Source organism: Somniosus microcephalus, unplaced genomic scaffold (assembly GCF_052327205.1).
Source record: "Somniosus microcephalus isolate GS21.2 unplaced genomic scaffold, FLI_Smic_1.0 unresolved_chr1, whole genome shotgun sequence".
Classification (NCBI taxonomy): domain Eukaryota; kingdom Metazoa; phylum Chordata; class Chondrichthyes; order Squaliformes; family Somniosidae; genus Somniosus; species Somniosus microcephalus.
Genome location: NW_028225179.1, coordinates 167,234,758 through 167,255,770, shown reverse-complemented (window position 1 = coordinate 167,255,770; position 21,013 = coordinate 167,234,758). Strand labels below are relative to the sequence as shown.

At 53.9% G+C, this 21,013-nt stretch overlaps 1 protein-coding gene across 1 annotated transcript in view; it reads right to left on the bottom strand.

The window, feature by feature from the left end:
• LOC147096507 (uncharacterized) overlaps positions 1 to 20,575 on the bottom strand; it is a 56,188-nt gene extending 35,613 nt beyond the window's left edge. The window contains exons 1-5 of the mRNA XM_085975309.1: positions 20,370 to 20,575; positions 17,315 to 17,541; positions 13,339 to 13,519; positions 11,898 to 12,004; positions 1,817 to 1,963 (exon numbers count right to left, since the gene is read on the bottom strand). Of these exons, the coding sequence (XP_085831435.1) occupies positions 1,817 to 1,963; positions 11,898 to 12,004; positions 13,339 to 13,519; positions 17,315 to 17,512 (633 nt within the window). The 5' untranslated portion in view covers positions 17,513 to 17,541; positions 20,370 to 20,575. The remainder of the gene's footprint in view (positions 1 to 1,816; positions 1,964 to 11,897; positions 12,005 to 13,338; positions 13,520 to 17,314; positions 17,542 to 20,369) is intronic.
• Between the last annotated feature and the right edge of the window lie 438 nt (positions 20,576 to 21,013).

The following is a 21,013-nucleotide window of genomic DNA, read 5'->3' as shown; positions in this document are numbered from 1 at the left end:
CTCCAGCCCTACAACCCTCCCTATCTCTGTAACCTCCTCCAGCCCCACAACCCTCCCTATCTCTGTAACCTCCTCCAGCCCTACAACCCTCCCTATCTCTGTAACCTCCTCCAGCCCCACAACCCTCCCTATCTCTGTAACCTCCTCCAGCCCCACAACCCTCCCTATCTCTGTAACCTCCTCCAGCCCTACAACCCTCCCTATCTCTGTAACCTCCTCCAGCCCCTACAACCCTCCCTATCTCTGTAACCTCCTCCAGCCCCACAACTCTCCCTATCTCTGTAACCTCCTCCAGCCCCACAACCCTCCGAGATCTCTGCGCTCCTCCAATTCTGCCCTCTTGAGCGTCTCCGATATTAATCACTCCTTCAGCTGCCGAGGACCTAAGCTCTGGACTTCCCTCCCTAAACCTCTCTTTCCTCCTTTAAGACTCTCCTTAAAACATACGAACATACGAATTAGGAGCAGGAGTCGGCCATTCGGCCTTTCGAGCCTGCTCCGCCATTCAATAAGATCATGGCTGATCGGATTACTCCACATTCCCGCCTACCCCCGATAACCTTTCACCCCCTTGCTTACCAAGAATCTATCTACCTCTGCCTTAAAAATATTCAAAGACTCTGCTTCCACCGCCCTCTGAGGGAGAGAGTTCCAAAGACTCACGACCCTCTGTAAGAACATTTTTCTCCTCATCTCTGCCTTAAATGGGCGACCCCTTATTTTTAAAGTGACCCCTAGTTCTAGATTCTCGCACAAGAGGAAACATCCTCTCCACATCCACCCTGTCCAGACCCCTCAGGATCTTATGGGGGAAAAACTCGGTATCGCCCCATTTGGGGCGCCATTATCGGCCGTGCGCAAAGTTTAGCGTCTGGCACTAATTATCGCCTCTGACAGCAAACTTGGCTTTTATCGTCCCTGGAGGTGATTGGAGCGCTAAATCAGGCGCTTAACACCTCTCTTAAGGCGCAAAGGCCGAGGAGCGAGACGCTACCTCACAGCGCTGGCGAAGCAAGGAAGGACAAATCAAAATAAACCTGCAAAGTGCTGCTCAGTACCCAAAACCCCTTCACCCAGCATTGAATCTCTCCAGAAGTCTCTCTCTCTCTCTCAGACTGCGTGGTGCAAAAATGTCACCGACAGAAAAAGGCAGGAAGCGGTCGCCTTTAAATAGGGCTCCCCTAGTCCCTTTCTGACTGCAAAACGCTCCCCTCAACCTGTCGTTGCTAGCGGCAGGCGGTAAGGCAGGGGGGCGCCACTCAATATCCAGTCCGGGGCGCTACCGGGGCGTTGCGCACTCGACTGACGTCACGATCTGCCGGCTCAGGAGATCGTGGCGGTAGTGTTTAGCGCCGCCACAAAATGTCTAGTTAATTTCGCGAGCGGCGCAAACATCGCCGTGCCCGGGCGCTAGTAGCTTTGCGCCCCATTAGCGCCCTCTTAAGGCGCTAACGGGAGGCGCAACCAACTGAATTTTTCCCCCTTTCTGTTTCAATCAAGTCACCTCTTATTCTTCTAAACTCCAGCGGATACAAGCCTAGCCTGTCCAACCTTCCCTCATAAGACAACCCGCCCGAACCTACCTCTTTGACCAAGTTCTTGGTCACCTGTCCCTAATAGCTCATGCGGCTCGCTGCTTGAGAACGCTCCTGTGAAGCGCCTTGGGGCGTTTTACGACGTGAAGGGCGCTGCATAAATGCAAGTTGTTGTTACTGCTGCGTTCGGCTCTTCCCCGGGAGTGCCTCCGCCTTTGGCATTACCGAGGCTGTGGCGGGTGACTCCACCCTTCCCGTCATCAGACGGTGTGCAGCCCTACCTTGATGGAGTTGTCCCAGCCGCCGGTCAGGAAGATGTGGCTCTCGTCCGGGTGGAAGCGGAGAGCGAAGATTCGGCGCGAGTGGCCGCTCAGCAGCGTCAGGTCGTCGCAGCTCTTGAAATCGGGAGCTGCTATTACTTTCGCTATCTGTTGGGAAACAACACGGAAGCCAGGGTCAGGCTGGGTGAAGGAAGAGCTGGGGAAATAAAATCCTGGCCGGGGGGGTTTTCCGCTTCCATGCTCCCCATCCGTTCATTTTACTGGGCGGAACGTCGTGGGAACACAGCCGGGGAAGCGCAGAAGCGGAAAATCTCCGCGCTGGTCAGTCCGCATCTCAATAGTTCCGGCACTACGCAACAATTGACCAGTCATGCTAGAGGAAGATTGGCCACGAATTTCTCTGCTTCCGCTATCCCTCTGTTCACCCTGCTGACTATATTACACCGGATGTACGGCACAGAACCAGGCCGTTCGGCCCAACCAGTCCATGCCGGCGTTTATGCTCCACTCCAGCCTCCTCCCGTCTTTCCTCATCTAAATCTATCAGCATAACCCTCGATTCCCTTCCCCCTCGTATGTTTATCTAGCCTCCCCTTAAATGCATCAATACTATTTGCTTCAACCACTCCCTGTGGTAACGAGTTCCACATTCTCACCACTCTCTGGGTAAAGAAGTTTCTCCTGAATTCCCTATTGGATTCCTTGATGACTATCTTATATTGAGGCCTCTAGTTTTGCTCTTCCCCACAAGTGGAAACATTCTCTCTGTATCCACTCTATCAAAACCTTTCATAATTTTAAAGACCTCGATTAGGTCACCCCTCAGCCTTCTCTTAAGGGAAAAGAGACCCAGCCTGTTCATCCTTTCCTGATATGTATACCCTCGCAGTTCTGGTATCATCCTTGTAAATCTTCTCTGCGCCCTCTCCAGTGCCTCGATATCCTTTTTATAATATGGCGACCAGAACTGTACGCAATACAAGGGGAAGAAATTGAGTATAGTCCCGTTTGGGGCGCCAGCTAAAAGTAGCGCCCCGGAAACATTTGCGCCCCCGCACCGGAAATTGAGTGGTTGCGCCCCAAAGGGAAGCGCGGCGCTACTGGAGGCATCCCGCATCCCTCTTAGGGCGCTGCGAGTGAATATCGTGGCGCATATGTGCCGCAGCGCCACACGCTGCGGCACGTCGCGCCGCGGTATTGCAGGCCTTCCTCCCCTTCTGAAAGGAGCGGGGCCTTGTGCAGCGCGATCTGGGGCCCAGCTGGGCCCCTGAGGGTCGGGAGTGCAGGCAAAAGAGCCCGGAACCGAAGAGAAGTGCTGGGCTCTTGGAGCGCAGCCGGCACTCCGCGGGGTGGGGGGGGGTTCAGGAGGCCGGGGACGGGAGCGCAGGCAGGTGCTGGCAGGCGGCCAACAACAAAAATGGCCGCCCCGCACTTCGCCTTTAATTTGCGCCTCTCGGGCCGCAGGTAGGCCCCCCTGAACCCGTCGGACATAGCGTCCGGCGGTAAATCAGGGGGCGCTACCGAATATCGCAGCCGGGGCGTCAGTGGGGCGCTGTGCACACCGATGACGTCATCGGCAGCGGCGCAGCGCTAACGATTCGCGTCACCACTAATGTCCCGCGGAATTTAGCGGGAGGCGTGGGCAGTGCCACGCCCGGGCGCGAGTTGGCTTGCGACCCACTTAGCGCCCTCTTAAGGCGCTAACAGGTGGCGCAACCTACTGAATTTCTCCCCCTAAGTGTGGTCTAACCAAGGTTCGATACAGGTTTAGCATAACTTCCCTACTTTTCAATTCTATCCCTCTAGAAATAAACCCTAGTGCTTGGTTTGCTTTTTTTATGGCCTTGCTAACCTGTGTCGCAACTTTTAGTGATTTGTGTATTTGTACTCCGAGATCCCTTTGTTCCTCTACCCCACCTAGACTCGCACCCTCCAAGTGATCAGTGACCTCCCCATTCTTCCTACCAAAATGTAATACCTTGTAGCGGTTCGTGTAGATCGCCACTAAATAAGAGAGTTTGACTTCGACAAACTATTAACAAGTTGTTTATTTACAGGAACAGACTAATTACAGCAGGTAAGATAGCAGGTAAGATGGCTGGCTGTAGGAGCACCGTGGTATAGGTCTTGTCCCAGCGGGGACTCCACGAGGGCTGAGTTCGCAGTCCTGTGGGGAGCGTGATGACGTCATCGCGTTTGTGTTGTGACGTCATCACGTTGTTCGCGTTTCCCGTGCTTAGGTCGTCACGTGATGCGCGTCGTTGCGTCGCTGGCCGTTGAGGCCAAAGTCGGGAGGCCGGGCTGTGCCGGTGCTTGCTGCAGGAGCGGAAGATCGCGTTGCTCCTGTCGGCTGGCCGTTGAGGCCGAAGACGCTAGGCCGGGCTGTGCCGGCGCACGCGCATCACGTCGTACATGACGTGACGTCAGCGCGCTAGGGCGCGTCTTAAAGGGGCAATGGCCCCAACAGGTAAGTTAAAGGGGCAACGGCCCCAACAGGTAAGTTAAAGGGAATTATGTATATCTTTATGTAAGGTACAACCAGTGGTACCGCCACATAGGCCCCCCCAGAATTTGCTTTAACGAAAGTCCAAGGATGAGATGGTCTGACGAGCTGGTGGTCACGGTGGTCGTACTGTCTTGACTTGGTAGGCGAGGTATGAAGATGCTGCTCGTGAGCGGATCCTTACGCGCGTCGTGGCGAATAAAACGTATCCGTCAGGCGAAGGACCGTGGAGACGTGCGAAACAGCAGGCCTTGTCAGAGTGACGGGCAGGTTGGGCGGACGCGGGCGATGTCTTCGTTGATGTTGAAACAAGTCCTTGTTCCGACGAACTCTGCAGGAACGCCAAACGAGCGATCCAGAAGGACTTGACAAGCGAGGTCGGTGAACTCGCTGACAGGTAAGCGAAACCTTCGGGAGGCTGGAACGCACGGAACGGTGCGTGCCATAGTGCTACGACGTGAACACAACAGAGGGTGAAGAGTTGCTGCGTTGATCAGCGATCAGTGAGGCCAGCAACTTTCACGTGGCTGATCGGGGCCGCAGGATGCCCGTTGGACCCGTCCTCGATGTGTGCAGCCTCAGTAGACGTTTGCGTTTGCTAAAGGGAAAACTGGATAAAGGGCAGCAACGGTCCAGGTTGTTGTTGCTTTCGGGCGGGGTAAACTCTGCCTGGAGGGCGGCAACACTTGAAACTGTTGTAGATTTAGGAGAAAACAGCCGGGAGGGCGGCGCGCTTTTGTTCACGCCGAATCGTGTAGTAGGTAACACAACCAGCAGGCTGAAGGGCTGGTGCGTCGTCGGCGGAGAAGGCTCGTCGTTTCGCATGAGGGATGGGTCGTCGTGGTTCGCGAGGGATGGGTCCTCGTATTTCGCGGGGGTGAGTCCTCGTGGTATCCCCGCGGGGCGCGCTCCGATCTTGTGGGCCTGAACATGCTGTACCCCGCGCTTGGAGAGATGTATACTTGCTGTTGCTTTGGACGTAGAGGCGGACGATCCGTGTGGCGGTAGAAGAGTCGAATACGGAGACTGTGAGCACGTGCGTGGTCTGTGCCACATCGATGTTCTCGGCGAACAGGGCTTCTACCTGCAAAAAGCACGAGGGAGACCGTGGCTCCCTGGATTGCGGTAGCGACAGCAGAACGGCTGATGCTTCCATAGCGTGCTTCGTTTGTGAAAGACGTTCACAAACCCACCAATTGTAGCGCTGGTGGACGACGGTTGCCGTTGGTCGTGCTCTACCTCTGTGAGATCGTTCGTGAAAAACGGGCTCACCTCCAAGCTGCGCTTCCGTTGCGAATACGTACGCAAAGACGGGGTCGCTTTTGGTGGAATCGATGTTAGGCGGTTGCTGTTCCGTGGTTGTTCGTCGGTTGTGCGTTGGTCGTCTTGTGGGAAGACGAGGTTCAGGCGCGCGTTGCTACCGTGAAAATCGTTCACAGATACGGGTTCACCAATTGTAGCGTTGGAATTGATGAGTTCCCGTACTCACGTCGTTGGGTCACCAATGTAGCGGTTCGAGTAGATCACCACTAAATAAGAGAGTTTGACTTCGACGAACTATTAACAAGTTGTTTATTTACAGGAACAGACTAATTACAGCAGGTAAGATGGCAGGTAAGATGGCTGACTGCAGGAGCACCGTGGTGTAGGTCTTTTCCCAGCGGGGACTCCACGAGGACTGAGTTCGCAGTCCTGTGGGGAGCGTGATGACGTCATCGCGTTTGTGTTGTGACGTCATCACGTTGTTCGCGTTTCCCGCGCTTAGGGCGTCACGTGATGCGCGTCGTTGCGTCGCTGGCCGTTGAGGCCGAAGTCGGGAGGCCGGGCTGTGCCGGTGCTTGCTGCAGGAGCGGAAGATCGCGTCGCTCCTGTCGGCTGGCCGTTGAGGCCGAAGACGCTAGGCCGGGCTGTGCCGGCGCACGCACATCACGTCGTACGTGACGTGACGTCAGTGTGCTAGGGCGCATCTTAAAGGGGCAATGGCCCCAACAGGGAAGTTAAAGGGGCAACGGCCCCAACAAGTAAGTTATACATACAGTAAGGTGAGTTAAAGGGAATTATGTATATCTTTATGTAAGGTACAACCAGTGGTACCGCCACAACCTCACATTTGTCTGTGTTGAACTTCATTTGCCAACTATATGCCCATTCTGCAAGTTTATTAATGTCCTCCTATAATTTGTTGCAGTCCTCCTCAGTATTGACTATCCCTCCCAATTTGGTATCATCTGCAAATTTAGAAATGGTGTTTTTGATTCCAAAGTCTAAATGGTTAACACATCACCCCAACGTGACTAGTGGTCCTCTGCTTTCTGTCCTTCAGTCCGTGCCGACACTTTGCCTGTAAGCCGTGTATCTCAATGTTAACTTGCTGAAACCAGGCCCAATGGGAGCCCTTCAGACCCACCTTACAGTTAATCTGCTGATAAACCTCCGTCCGTTTTACAAGCAAATAACATAGAAACATAGAAAAATAGGAGCAGGAGTAGGCCATTCGGCCCTTCGAGTCTGCTCTGCCATTCAATGGCCCAGAAATTCGGGTCTCCACGGGTGAGTACGCGCGGGGTACTCGCCCGTAGGCCCAACGAAAGTGCCGGTTTCGTGCATGCACTGCGCATGCGCGGGAAACCGGAACTTCCGTTCCCTTAAAGGAAAGGGTTCAGAGGTCGAACGCGTGCGCCGGAGAGAAACATAGAAACATAGAGATAGGAACAGGAGTAGGCCATTCGGCCCTTCGAGCCTGCTCCGCCATTCAATGAGATCATGGCTGATCTTCGTCTGAGATCTTAGCTGATCTTACCAGTTCAGTACCCCGTCCCCGCCTTTTCTCCGTAACCCTTAATCCCCTTAGCCTTCAGAAATATATCCAATTCTCTCTTGAAAATATTTATTGAATTAGCCTTCACAGCCCTCTGTGGCAGGGAATTCCACAGGCTCACCACTCTTTGAGTGAAGAAATTCTTCCTCATCTCTGTTTTAAATGATTTGCCCGCTATTTTTAGACTGTGGCCCCTGGTTCTGTGCTCCCCTGCCATTGGAAACATTCTCTCTGAATTCAGCCTGTCCAGGCCTGCCATAATTTTATATGTTTCGATGAGATCCCCTCTCAATCTTCTAAACTCCAGTGAGTACAAGCCCAAACTATTCAATCTCTCCTCGTAGGTCATTCCCGCCATTCCAGGTATCAGCCTGGTGAATCGCCGCTGCACTCTTTCCATGGCAAGAACATCCTTCCGCAGATGGGGCGACCAAAACTGTACACAATACTCCAGATGCGGTCTCACCAGCACCTTGTACAGCTGTAGTAAGGTATCCCTATTCCTATACTCGAACCCCCTTGATATGAAGGCCAACATACCATTTGCCTTCTTAATCGCCTGTTGCACCTGCATGCTCTCCTTCAGTGACTGGTGCACAAGAACACCCAGGTCCCTCTGCACTTCCCCATCTCCCAATCTATTGCCATTTAGATAATAATCTACCCTCCTGTTTTTACCCCCAAAGTGGATAACCTCGCATTTATCCACATTATAGTGCATCTGCCACGTATCCGCCCATTCCCCCAACCTGTCCAAATCGCACTGTAGCCTCCTGACATCCTCATCAGAGCCCACCCCTCCTCCTAGTTTAGTGTCGTCAGCGAATTTGGAAATATTGCATCCAATTCCCTGATCCAGATCATTTATATATATTGTGAACAGCTGGGGTCCCAGGACAGATCCTTGCGGCACCCCGCTGGTCACTGCCTGCCACTCCGAAAACGAGCCGTTTATTCCAACTCTCTGTTTTCTATCCGCCAGCCAGTTCTCTATCCACGTTAATACTTTGCCCCCAATCCCATGAGCCTTAATTTTGCATGATAATCTTTTGTGTGGAACCTTATCGAAGGCTTTCTGGAAGTCAAGGTACACCACATCCACTGGCTCTCCCCCATCTATTTTACCAGTTACTTCCTCAAAAAATTCCAGCAGATTAGTCAAACACGATTTACCCTTTGTAAATCCATGTTGACTCTGTCCGATCCTTTCCCCATTTGTCAAGTGCTCCGCTATTTTATCCTTAATAATGGACTCTAGCATTTTGCCCACAACCGATGTAAGGCTTACTGGTCTATAATTCCCTGCTTTCTCTCTACCCCCCTTTTTAAATATTGGGGTAACATTAGCTACCCTCCAATCCACGGGTACTGTTCCCGAGTCAATGGAGTTCCGGAAGATGATCCTTAGAGCATCTGCTATCTCCAGGGCCACCTCCTTAAGTACCCTAGGATGTAGTTTATCAGGCCCCGGGGATTTGTCGGCCTTCAGTCCCCTCAACTTACCCAACACCATATCCCTAGAGATACTAATTTCTGTCAGCTCCTCCCTCTCATTAGTCCCTATGTTTGCCGATATTCCTGGGAGGTTATTTGTGTCCTCCTTTGTGAATACAGAACCAAAGTATGAGTTTAATTGGTCTGCCATTTCCTTATTCTCCATTATATATTCTCCCGAATCGGACTGCAAGGGACCGACTTGGGATTTTACCAGTCTTTTCCTCCTGATATACCGATAAAAGCTTTTGCAGTCTGTCTTTATGTTTGCTGCAAGTTTACTTTCGTATTCTATTTTCCCCTTCCTGATTAATCCCTTTGTCCTCTTTTGCTGTATCCTGTACTGCCCCCAATCTTCCGGTCTGGTGCTTTTTTTTGCCAGTTGATATGCCCTTTTTTTGATTTTATGCTGTCCCTAATTTCCCTCGTTATCCACGGTTGAGCCACCTTTTTAGGTTTATTTTTATGCCAAACCGGTATAAACATGTTCTGGAATTCTTCCATTCTATCTTTGAATGCTTGCCATTGTCTATCCACTGTCAATCCCCCCAGAAACACCACCCAATCAATCTTACCCAATTCCCGTCTCATACCCTCGTAATTCCCTTTATTTAAGTTCTGGACCTTAGTCTCTGATTCAATTTCCTCACTCTCCATCTCGACTGAGAGCTCGATCATATTATGATCGCTCTGACCCAAGGGGCCTCGTACAAGAAGATTGTTGATAAGTCCCTTCTCATTCCACAATACCCAGTCTAAAATGGCCTGATCTCGAGTCGGCTCCTCGACATATTGGTCCAGATAACCGTCCCGAAAACATTCCAGGAATTCCTCCTCCTCAGAATTTTTACTAATTTGGGTAGTCCAATCAATATGTAAATTAAAGTCACCCATGATGACAGCTGTGCTCTTATCGCACGCTTCTCTAATTTCCCTTTTTATGCCTTCCCTCACCTCCATATTACTATTTGGAGGCCTATATATCACACCCACTAATGTTTTCCTCCCCTTGCTATTTCTCATTTCTACCCATACAGATTCCGTTTCATCCGAGTTAATATCCTTCCTTTCCATTGCATTAATCCCCTCCTTTACCAGCGTACGCATGGAACTTACGTTTTTTTGCAGGTTTCTCCGGCAGGGTAAGTCTCCAGGAGTTAGACATGTAAAAAGCAGTCACAAGGCCTGCTTTTAACAAGGTAAGTGGTGAATTAATTAAAATTAAAACATTTTTTCCACAGGTTTATTATTTTTAAATACTTTAAAGAAAGGTAAGTTTATTTTTAGCCGTTAGAAACTGTAATTAATGTTATCAAAAATTTAAATTATTGTTTAAAATAGTTATTTTATGTAATTTATAGTTATTTTAAAAATGTGATTTTTTTTTAATGTATTTGAGGTTTTAGTGATGTTTTGGGGCTTATAGTATTTATAGGTTTGACAGTTCTTCCTGTCAAACTTATGAATGAAGCATTCCCTGTTACCATTGGCTCTCCATGGCCCACGTGATCCCAGGGGACGCATCGAACTAACTACGCCCCTGGGATACGCAAGCACTGCGCGCCGGTAGTTGGAGCAGGCCCAGGATCGGAATCCCACGCGGGCCCACAGCACAACGGCCGGCGCGCTAGGTAAATGCAGGTCGGGGGCTTGCACCCGCGGGAAGCCTCCGACCCGAATTTCTGGGCCAATATGATCATGGCTGATGTGAATATGAATATGATCATCCTCTATCTCAATACCATATTCCCGTCTCTCCCCAGACCCCTTGATGCCTTTTGTGTCTAAATCTACCTATCTCCTTCTTAAATATATTCAGTGACTTGGCCTCCACAGCCTTCTGTGGTAGAGAATTCCACAGGTTCACCACCCTCCGAGTGAAGAAATTTCTCCTCATCTCAGTCCTAAATGTCCTACCCTGTATCCTGAGACTGTGACCCCTCGTTCTAGACCCCCCAGCCAGGGGAAACACACTCCCTGCATCCAGTCTGTCTAGCCCTGTCAGGGATCAGTCTGGTGAACCTTCGCTGCACTCCCTCTATGGCAAGTATATCCTTTCTTAGGTAAGGAGACCAAAACTGCACACAGTACTCCAGGTGTGGTCTCACCAAGGCCCTGTACAACTGTAGTAAGACATCCTTGCTCCTGTACTCAAATCCAACATACCATTTGCCTTCCTAACTGCTTGCTGCACCTGCATGTTTGCTTGCAGTAGTTAGGAAGGCAAATGGTGTGTTGACTTTCAACTGTTCCAATTTATAATTAAACTCTTCAATCCAGAGTGATGAGCACCTTGTAGATCAGAGAATAACGGGATCCCGCGGCTACCCAATCAGTCACAACAGAGGCACACTGATCTCAGGTTCTGGCCCTCAATCACGACTGGAATGGGCGCAAATCTCGGGGACAAAAAAGGAAGGAGAAAAGGAACTTAAAGAGTCGTTAAAAAGAGAAATGGAGAATACTTGGAAAGGAGCGGATGGAGAAAGTATTTCCCAAAAGCAAAGTTTTAAGATTATATTCTAAGCTCCCTGGTCAGTAAGAGAAATGGAGAGTGCCATCCTGACCCACAGAAAGCAGCTCACAGGTTCCATCTGCGATCTGCGCTAAGTTAGGCAATCTCAAGGGACTACAATTGGACTCAGCGCCTGTGCCAGGAGAGGGGGACGGGGGGGGGGGGGGGGGCAGGAAATCCGCCAAGGTTCCCACCCCTGGCCCCGCATTGGCTGTGATGTCTCTGTGGTGGGAAAGCCCACCAATACATATTGCTTAGGCTCACGTCTGTAGTAAGATCACTGAGGAGGGAGATGTACTCGACAATTGGATCTGCTACACCCAACCTGAGAGTGCTCAACACAGCCACAGTGTGCCTGAAATCATAGAACGATACAGCACAGGAGGCCACTGGGGTCCATCGTGCCTGTGCCGGCTCTTTGAAAAAGCTATCCAATTAGTCCCATTAACCCTATTCTTTCCCCGTGGAAAAGCATTCCATTCCCCAACCTCTGTCACCCTCTCTATCGTACAGAACCAATCACTTAAATAAAAGATTTCCCCGGTCCGGCTTGATGGTTACTTGACCCCGCTGCTCCTAGATTTATCTCAACTTCTGCCCAAGCTCGACGGCGCCCTGAGCTATGAGCCCCGAGCCTTCCGACAAGCTCCTCGAGAATGGGCCAAGGATGGTGGCAGGCTGAAGTGAAAGCGCACAGAATACGCGAGGTTGCCAGCACGCGGAGCCTCGCAGGCGCAGCGGGGGGTCCCACCTGGCTGGTCCTGCTGTCATACAATCGGATGTGGCGATCCTTCCCGGCTGTGGCGTAGACACCCCCGTCGGAGCAGAAATCCAGGGCGTGAATCTCATTCTCCTCCTCTGGGAAAAGATATGGCAGAACACACTGTGAACACCACGCATTTATCGCACACTGACACGATGTTAACCGAACTTTATAGCCTTCCGGACTCAACATTGAGTTCAACAATTTCAGACCAGAACCTCTGCCCCCATGTTTTCGGGCGGCAGCTGTGGCTGATGATTCTGCTGTTGCCATTTACACCTCCTCAGGACCCACCTTTTGTTTCTTTACTTGTCCCATTACCACCCACTTTTGCCTTGTACCATCATCCCTTTTGTCATTTAATCTCTCCTGCCTCCCACCCTATCACAGACCCTCCCTTTTATCCTTTCCACCCCTCCTCCCTTTCCCTTTTTAAAAATTCGTTTATGGGATGACACCATCCAGGACAAAGCAGCCCGCTTGATTGGCACCCCGGCCACCACCTTAAACATTCACTCCCTCCACCGCCGGCGCACCATGGCTGCAGTGTGTACCATCTACAAGATGCACTGCAGCAACTTGCCAAGGCTTACATAGAAGAAACATAGAAGATAGGAGCAGGAGTAGGCCATTCGGCCCTTCGAGCCTGCTCCGCCATTCAACGAGATCATGGCTGATCATCCAAACCCTAGCACCCGGTCCCTACACCGACAGCCATCCCACCCAAGCCCTATCCCCGTAACCCCGTAACCCCATGTATTTAATCCCCCCTAACACTAAGGGCCAATTTTTTATCATGGCCAATCAACCTAACCCGCACATCTTTGGACTGTGGGAGGAAACCGGAGCACCCGGAGGAAACCCACGCAAACACGGGGAGAATGTGCAAACTCCACACAGACAGTCACCCGAGGCCGGATTTGAACCCGGGTCCCTGGCGCTGTGAGGCAACAGTGCTAACCACTATGCCACCGTGCTGCTTCTTCGGCAGCACCTCCCAAACCCGCGACCTCTTCCACCTAGAAGGATAAGGGCAGCAGACGCATTGGAACACCACCACCTCCAAGTTCCCCTCCAAGTCACACACCGTCCTGACTTAGAAATATATCAGCCGTTCCTTCATCGTCGCTGAGTCAAAATCCTGGCACTCCCTCCCTAACAGCACTGTGGGAGTACCTTCAGCACACGGACTGCAGCGGTTCAAGAAGAGTGGCTCACCACCACCTTCTCGAGGGCAATTAGGGATGGGCAATAAATGCTGGCATTGCCAGCGACGCCCTGATCCCATAAAGGAATAAAAAAAAATCCTAATGTCCATGTATGACTCCTGTGTAAAAATGGTCCGAGAGAGAAAAACTGAAATAATTTGAAACGCCCACAGATGCTGAAACCCAGTGGTATGCAGTAGACAAGCACTGTCACACTATACCCTTGATCCCAACGACTTGCCGTCCGGTCTCTGTGTTATATACGGATATGATCCCATCAGCCCCGGCAGCCACTAGGAAGTTGACGTGTTTCGGATAGTAGCTCAGGGCGGTGACCGCTTGCCGTTTCCGGTGTCCGGGAGACAGTTCTGAAGTAAGCTCACCCGTCTCCGCATTCAGGACCTGAGATGAGATAGGAAGGAAGGGAAGGAAAATGAAGGCAGGGGAAAATTAGACATATCGAGCAAACATATATGTCGACAAGAACCTGTCAAAGCCAAAGCAGACAGTTTACTTTAGATAACGAGAGGCTATAGAGTGGCGTAAGTAATGTGGTAAATCACAGAGTGAAACTGGGGAGAGATCGGGAATATGGTATTGAGATAGAGGATCAGCCATGATCATATTGAATGGCGGAGCAGGATCGAAGGGCCGAATGGCCTACTCCTGCTCCTAATTTTCCATGTTTCTATGAAACTGGGCTAGTTCATCTGAGCAATGCTCAGTGTGGATCTACGTCATATCTTCAAAATACTGTACTCTCTAAACCATATATAAAATAGAATATATATATGCTCATATATATCAAGAATGTTGCATTTCATTCCCCTGCTACCTTGCCTTGTCCAATTCCCCTGCCACCTTGCCCTGACCAATTCCCCTGCCACCTTGCCCTGTCCAATTCCCCTGCCACCTTGCCCTGTCCAATTCCCCTGCCCCCTTGCCCTGTCCAATTCCCCTGCCACCTTGCTCTGTCCAATTCCCCTGCCCCCTTGCCCTGTCCAATTCCCCTGCCCCCTTGCCCTGTCCAATTCCCCTGCCCCCTTGCCCTGTCCAATTCCCCTGCCCCCTTGCCCTGTCCAATTCCCCCCCACCTTGCCCTGTCCAATTCCCCTGCCCCCTTGCCCTGTCCAATTCCCCCCCACCTTGCCCTGTCCAATTCCCCTGCCCCCTTGCCCTGTCCAATTCCCCCACCTTGCCCTGTCCAATTCCCCTGCCCCCTTGCCCTGACCAATTCCCCTGCTCCCTTGCCCATACCAATTCCCCTGCCCCCTTGCCCTGACCAATTCCCCTGCCCCCTTGCCCTGACCAATTCCCCTGCCACCTTGCCCTGTCCAATTCCCTTGCCCTCTTGCCCTGTCCAATCCCCTTGCCCTGTCCAATTCTCCTGCCCCCTTGCCCTGTCCAATTCCCTTGCCCCCTTGCCCTGTCCAATTCCCCTGCCCCCTTGCCCTGTCCAATTTCCCTGCCCCCTTGCCCTGACCAATTCCCCTGCTCCCTTGCCCTGTCCAATTCCCCCCCACCTTGCCCTGTCCAATTCCCCCCCACCTTGCCCTGTCCAATTACCCACCTTGCCCTGTCCAATTCCCCTGCCCCCTTGCCCTGTCCAAATCCCCCCCCACCTTGCCCTGTCCAATTCCCCCCCTTGCCCTGTCCAATTCCCTTGCCCCCTTGCCCTGTCCAATTCCCTTGCCCCCTTGGCCTGACCAATTCCCCTGCCACCTTGCCCTGACCAATTCCCCTGCCACCTTGCCCTGTCCAATTCCCCTGCCCCCTTGCCCTGTCCAATTCCCCTGCCCCCTTGCCCTGTCCAATTCCCCTGCCCCCTTGCCCTGTCCAATTCCCCCACCTTGCCCTGTCCAATTCCCCTGCCCCCTTGCCCTGACCAATTCCCCTGCCCCCTTGCCCTGACCAATTCCCCTGCCACCTTGCCCTGTCCAATTCCCTTGCCCTCTTGCCCTGTCCAATTCCCTTGCCCCCTTGCCCTGTCCAATTCTCCTGCCCCCTTGCCCTGTCCAATTCCCTTGCCCCCTTGCCCTGTCCAATTCCCCTGCCCCCTTGCCCTGTCCAATTCCCCTGCCCCCTTGCCCTGTCCAATTCCCCTGCCCCCTTGCCCTGTCCAATTCCCCTGCCCCCTTGCCCTGACCAATTCCCCTGCCACCTTGCCCTGTCCAATTCCTCTGCCCCCTTGCCCTGTCCAATTCCCCTGCCCCCTTGCCCTGTCCAATTCCCCCAACTTGCCCTGTCCAATTCCCCTGCCCCCTTGCCCTGTCCAATTCCCCTGCCAACCTTGCCCTGTCCAATTCCCCTGCCCCCTTGCCCTGTCCAATTCCCCTGCCAACCTTGCCCTGTCCAATTCCTCTGCCCCCTTGCCCTGTCCAATTCCCCTGCCCCCTTGCCCTGTCCAATTCCCCTGCCCCCTTGCCCTGTCCAATTCCCCCCCCCTTGCCCTGTCCAATTCCCCTGCCCCCTTGCCCTGTCCAATTCCCCCCCCTTGCCCTGTCCAATTCCCCTGCCCCCTTGCCCTGTCCAATTCCCCCACCTTGCCCTGTCCAATTCCCCTGCCCCCTTGCCCTGTCCAATTCCCCTGCCCCCTTGCCCTGTCCAATTCCCCCCCTTGCCCTGTCCAATTCCCCCCCTTGCCCTGTCCAATTCCCCTGCCCCCTTGCCCTGTCCAATTCCCCTGCCCCCTTGCCCTGTCCAATTCCCCCCCCTTGCCCTGTCCAATTCCTCTGCCCCCTTGCCCTGTCCAATTCCCCTGCCCCCTTTACCCTGTCCAATTCCCCCCCACCTTGCCCTGTCCAATTCCCCTGCCCCCTTGCCCTGTCCAATTCCCCTGCCCCCTTGCCCTGTCCAATTCCCCCCCACCTTGCCCTGTCCAATTCCCCCACCTTGCCCTGTCCAATTCCCCCCCCACCTTGCCCTGTTCAATTCCCCTGCCCCCTTGCCCTGTCCAATTCCCCTGCCACCTTGCCCTGTCCAATTCCCCTGCCACCTTGCCCTGTCCAATTCCCCTGCCCCCTTGCCCTGTCCAATTCCCCTGCCCCCTTGCCCTGTCCAATTCCTCTGCCCCTTGCCCTGTCCAATTCCCCTGCCCCCTTGCCCTGTCCAATTCCCCCACCTTGCCCTGTCCAATTCCCCTGCCCCCTTGCCCTGTCCAATTCCCCCCCCCCCTTGCCGTGTCCAATTCCCCTGCCCCCTTGCCCTGTCCAATTCCCTTGCCACCTTGCCCTGTCCAATTCCCCTGCCCCCTTGCCCTGTCCAATTCCCCTGCCCCCTTGCCCTGTCCAATTCCCCTGCCCCCTTGCCCTGTCCAATTCCCCTGCCACCTTGCCCTGTCCAATTCCCCTGCCACCTTGCCCTGTCCAATTCCCCTGCCCCCTTGCCCTGTCCAATTCCCCTGCCACCTTGCCCTGTCCAATTCCCCTGCCACCTTGCCCTGTCCAATTCCTCTGCCCCCTTGCCCTGTCCAATTCCCCCCCACCTTGCCCTGTCCAATTCCCCTGCCACCTTGCCCTGTCCAATTCCCCTGCCCCCTTGCCCTGTCCAATTCCCCCCCCTTGCCCTGTCCAATTCCCCCCCCTTGCCCTGTCCAATTCCCCTGCCCCCTTGCCCTGTCCAATTCCCCTGCCCCCTTGCCCTGTCCAATTCCCCCCCACCTTGCCCTGTCCAATTCCCCCCCCACCTTGCCCTGACCAATTCCCCCCCCACCTTGCCCTGTCCAATTCCCCTGCCCCCTTGCTCTGTCCAATTCCCCCCCCCTTGCCCTGACCAATTCCCCCCCCCTTGCCCTGTCCAATTCCCCTGCCCCCTTGCCCTGTCCAATTCCCCCCCCTTGCCCTGTCCAATTCCCCTGCCCCCTTGCCCTGTCCAATTCCCCCCCCCTTGCCCTGTCCAATTCCCCCCCCTTGCCCTGTCCAATTCCCCCCCCCTTGCCCTGTCCAATTCCTCTGCCCCCTTGCCCTGTCCAATTCCCCTGCCCCCTTGCCCTGTCCAATTCCCCTGCCCCCTTGCCCTGTCCAATTCCCCCCCCTTGCCCTGTCCAATTCCCCTGCCCCCTTGCCCTGTCCAATTCCCCTGCCACCTTGCCCTGTCCAATTGCCCTGTCCAATTCCCCTGCCACCTTGCCCTGTCCAATTCCCCCACCTTACCCTGTCCAATTTCCCGGCAACCTTGCCCTCTCCACGTAGCCCATACCTGAATGGCTCCATTTCCAAATCCAACAGCCAAGTGTTGTGCATCAGGAGAGAACCGCACGCTGTAGATACCATACGAGTCCTTGCTGAGAAAGACATGCTGTCGCACACACAGCTCCGTGTAACCTTCGTTATTTTCCTCATTGACCCCCAACTCTTCAGCTGCCAAGATGGCTTCCTCCAGCTTCCGACGGGCCATCTGGGATACAGTCACTGCATCGAGGAAGCCTAGTGTTTGGGGAAAAGGTCAGCGAGTCACAATTTGTAACATGTTTTTCTATGCCCACCTTCTCCTGAGATACCCAAAGGGATGCAAAGTTGCAGGTGGTGATATATCTCAACAGGAATTGTAACCATCAAGACTGAAGGAAAAAGTAGTGCGGGGCCAGGGGGTGGGTGGGGGTGGGGGGGGCGGTTAGCTTTCCATTTCTCAGTCTCTGTTAGCCGTCCCTTGCTAGTTAGAGGCAGCCTGGGAGCAGGCATTTCAGCCCAGGAATTCTCTTCATTCTTGGGGCAGGTTCCGGCTGCATAAGAGACTCGGTCACCAGACACTGCGGCAGAATCCAGATCCGTTACATTTCCCACCCACTCAAAGGTAAATTCTGATGGAAACATGTAAAATTCTTACAGGGGTAGATGCAGGAAGGATGTTTTCCCTGGCTGGGGAGTCTAAAACCAGGGGTCACAGTCTCAGAATAAGGGGTCGACCATTTAGGACTGAGATGAGGAGAAATGTCTTCACTCAGAGGGTGGTGAATCTTTAGAATTCTCGACCCCAGAGGGCTGTGGAGGCTCAGTCATTGAGGATATTCAAGGCGGAGATCGATAGATATTTGGATGTTAAGGGAATCAAGGGATATGGGGATAGTGCAGGAAAGTGGAGATGAAGTAGAAGATCAGTGATGATCTTATTGAATGGCGGAGCAGGCTCGAGGGGCCGAATGGCCGACTCCTGCTCCTATTTCTTATGTCCCGATCAAGGGGGTGGGCACCGATGCTTCTGTCTACCCAGCCCAGGCTTGACAATAGTTTGAGGGTGTGTCCAGGCAACCCTCGGAATTAGGATTGTCCTGGAGTCTCCAGGAATTCAAGATTCATCTCCTGGGCACTGCTGCCAGAAACCGGGGATAAAAATCATAGGGGCATTAAAAAAAAGCATATTGGAGATGAGGACTCGTGGTGAGGGAAGGGAAGGGAAGGAGGGAGCTCATTGGTGGGAACGGAGGGAGTTCATTGGTGGGAACGGTGGGAGCTGATTGGTGGGAACGGTGGGAGCTCATTGGTGGGAACGGAGGGAGTTCATTGGTGGGAACGGTGGGAGCTGATTGGTGGGAACGGTGGGAGCTCATTGGTGGGAACGGTGGGAGCTCATTGGTGGGAACGGAGGGAGTTCATTGGTGGGAACGGTGGGAGCTCATTGGTGGGAACGGAGGGAGTTCATTGGTGGGAACGGAGGGAGTTCATTGGTGGGAACGGTGGGAGCTCATTGGTGGGAACGGAGGGAGTTCATTGGTGGGAACGGTGGGAGCTCATTGGTGGGAACGGAGGGAGTTCATTGGTGGGAACGGTGGGAGCTCATTGGTGGGAACGGTGGGAGCTGATTGGTGGGAACGGAGGGAGCTCATTGGTGGGAACGGAGGGAGCTGATTGGTGGGAACGGGGGGAGCTGATTGGTGGGAACGGAGGGAGCTGATTGGTGGGAACGGTGGGAGCTGATTGGTGGGAACGGAGGGAGCTCATTGGTGGGAACGGTGGGAGCTGATTGGTGGGAACGGTGGGAGCTCATTGGTGGGAACGGAGGGAGCTGATTGGTGGGAACAGTGGGAGCTGATTGGTGGGAACGGTGGGAGCTCATTGGTGGGAACGGCGGGAGCTCATTGGTGGGAACGGTGGGAGCTGATTGGTGGGAACGGAGGGAGCTCATTGGTGGGAACGGTGGGAGCTAATTGGTGGGAACGGTGGGAGCTGATTGGTGGGAACGGAGGGAGCTCATTGGTGGGAACGGTGGGAGCTGATTGGTGGGAACGGTGGGAGCTGATTGGTGGGAACGGTGGGAGCTGATTGGTGGGAACGGTGGGAGCTCATTGGTGGGAACGGTGGGAGCTGATTGGTGGGAACGGTGGGAGCTGATTGGTGGGAACGGTGGGAGCTCATTGGTGGGAACGGAGGGAGTTCATTGGTGGGAACGGTGGGAGCTGATTGGTGGGAACGGTGGGAGCTGATTGGTGGGAAGGACAGGAGCTCATTGGTGGGAACGGAGGGAGTTCATTGGTGGGAACGGTGGGAGCTGATTGGTGGGAACGACAGGAGCTCATTGGTGGGAACGGTGGGAGCTCATTGGTGGGAACAGTGGGAGCTGATTGGTGGGAACGGTGGGAGCTGATTGGTGGGAACGGAGGGAGTTCATTGGTGGGAACGGTGGGAGCTGATTGGTGGGAACGGTGGGAGCTGATTGGTGGGAACGGAGGGAGTTCATTGGTGGGAACTCATTGGTGGGAACGGTGGGAGCTGATTGGTGGGAACGACAGGAGCTCATTGGTGGGAACGGAGGGAGCTCATTGGTGGGAACGGAGGGAGCTGATTGGTGGGAACGGTGGGAGCTGATTGGTGGGAACGACAGGAGCTCATTGGTGGGAACGGTGGGAGCTCATTGGTGGGAACAGTGGGAGCTGATTGGTGGGAACGGTGGGAGCTGATTGGTGGGAACGGAGGGAGTTCATTGGTGGGAACGGTGGGAGCTGATTGGTGGGAATGGCGGGAGCTGATTGGTGGGAACGGTGGGAGCTCATTGGTGGGAATGGCGGGAGCTGATTGGTGGGAACGGTGGGAGCTGATTGGTGGGAACGGTGGGAGCTGATTGGTGGGAACGGTGGGAGCTGATTGGTGGGAACAGCGGGAGCTCATTGGTGGGAACGGTGGGAGCTGATTGGTGGGAACGGTGGGAGCTGATTGGTGGGAACGGTGGGAGCTGATTGGTGGGAACGGTGGGAGCTGATTGGTGGGAACGGGAGCTGATTGGTGGGAACGGGCCGCCATGGCCATCCTCAGTCACCGACCTTCCCAGCCGGAAGGGGGAAAGCCTCCGCTCCGGGCCCGGCCTTTTTAAGCCACCGCCGAGACTCCGAATCCCGGTAACCGGCAACCGCCTCCGACCAACGGCCGTCAGCAGGAGCGCATGCGCAACAGTGAGAGCGAGAGCGCGCGGGGCGGGAGGCTGCATGCATGCGCACTCGGGAGTGCGGGAGAGATGCACGCAAGCTGCACGCATGGGTGCGAGAGGTGCACGCATGCGCACTTGGAGGAATGGGGGAGAGGTACACGCATGCGCACTAGATGGAGCGAGGTGCACGCAAGCGCACTAGGGAGAGGGGCGAAGTGCACGCATGCGCACTAGGGAGGGTGCGGTACACGCATGCGCACTAGATGGGGCGATGTGCACGCAAGCGCACTAGGGAGAGAGGGGGGAGAGGTACACGCATGCGCACTCGCCCGCCCCACCCACCTGTGTTTTTTGCAGCGCATGCGCACTTACGAGGGTGTGACCCACCCTGGGAGGCTGCAGTCCTTGTTGGTTGCATTGAGTGTCTATAATCAGGATTCGTTCCACCTGTTGCTTATTACATCGGCAAATTTATATTATTAATCTTTTTTTAAAAAGAAAAGAAAGACTTGCATTTCCATAGCGCCTTTCACGACCACT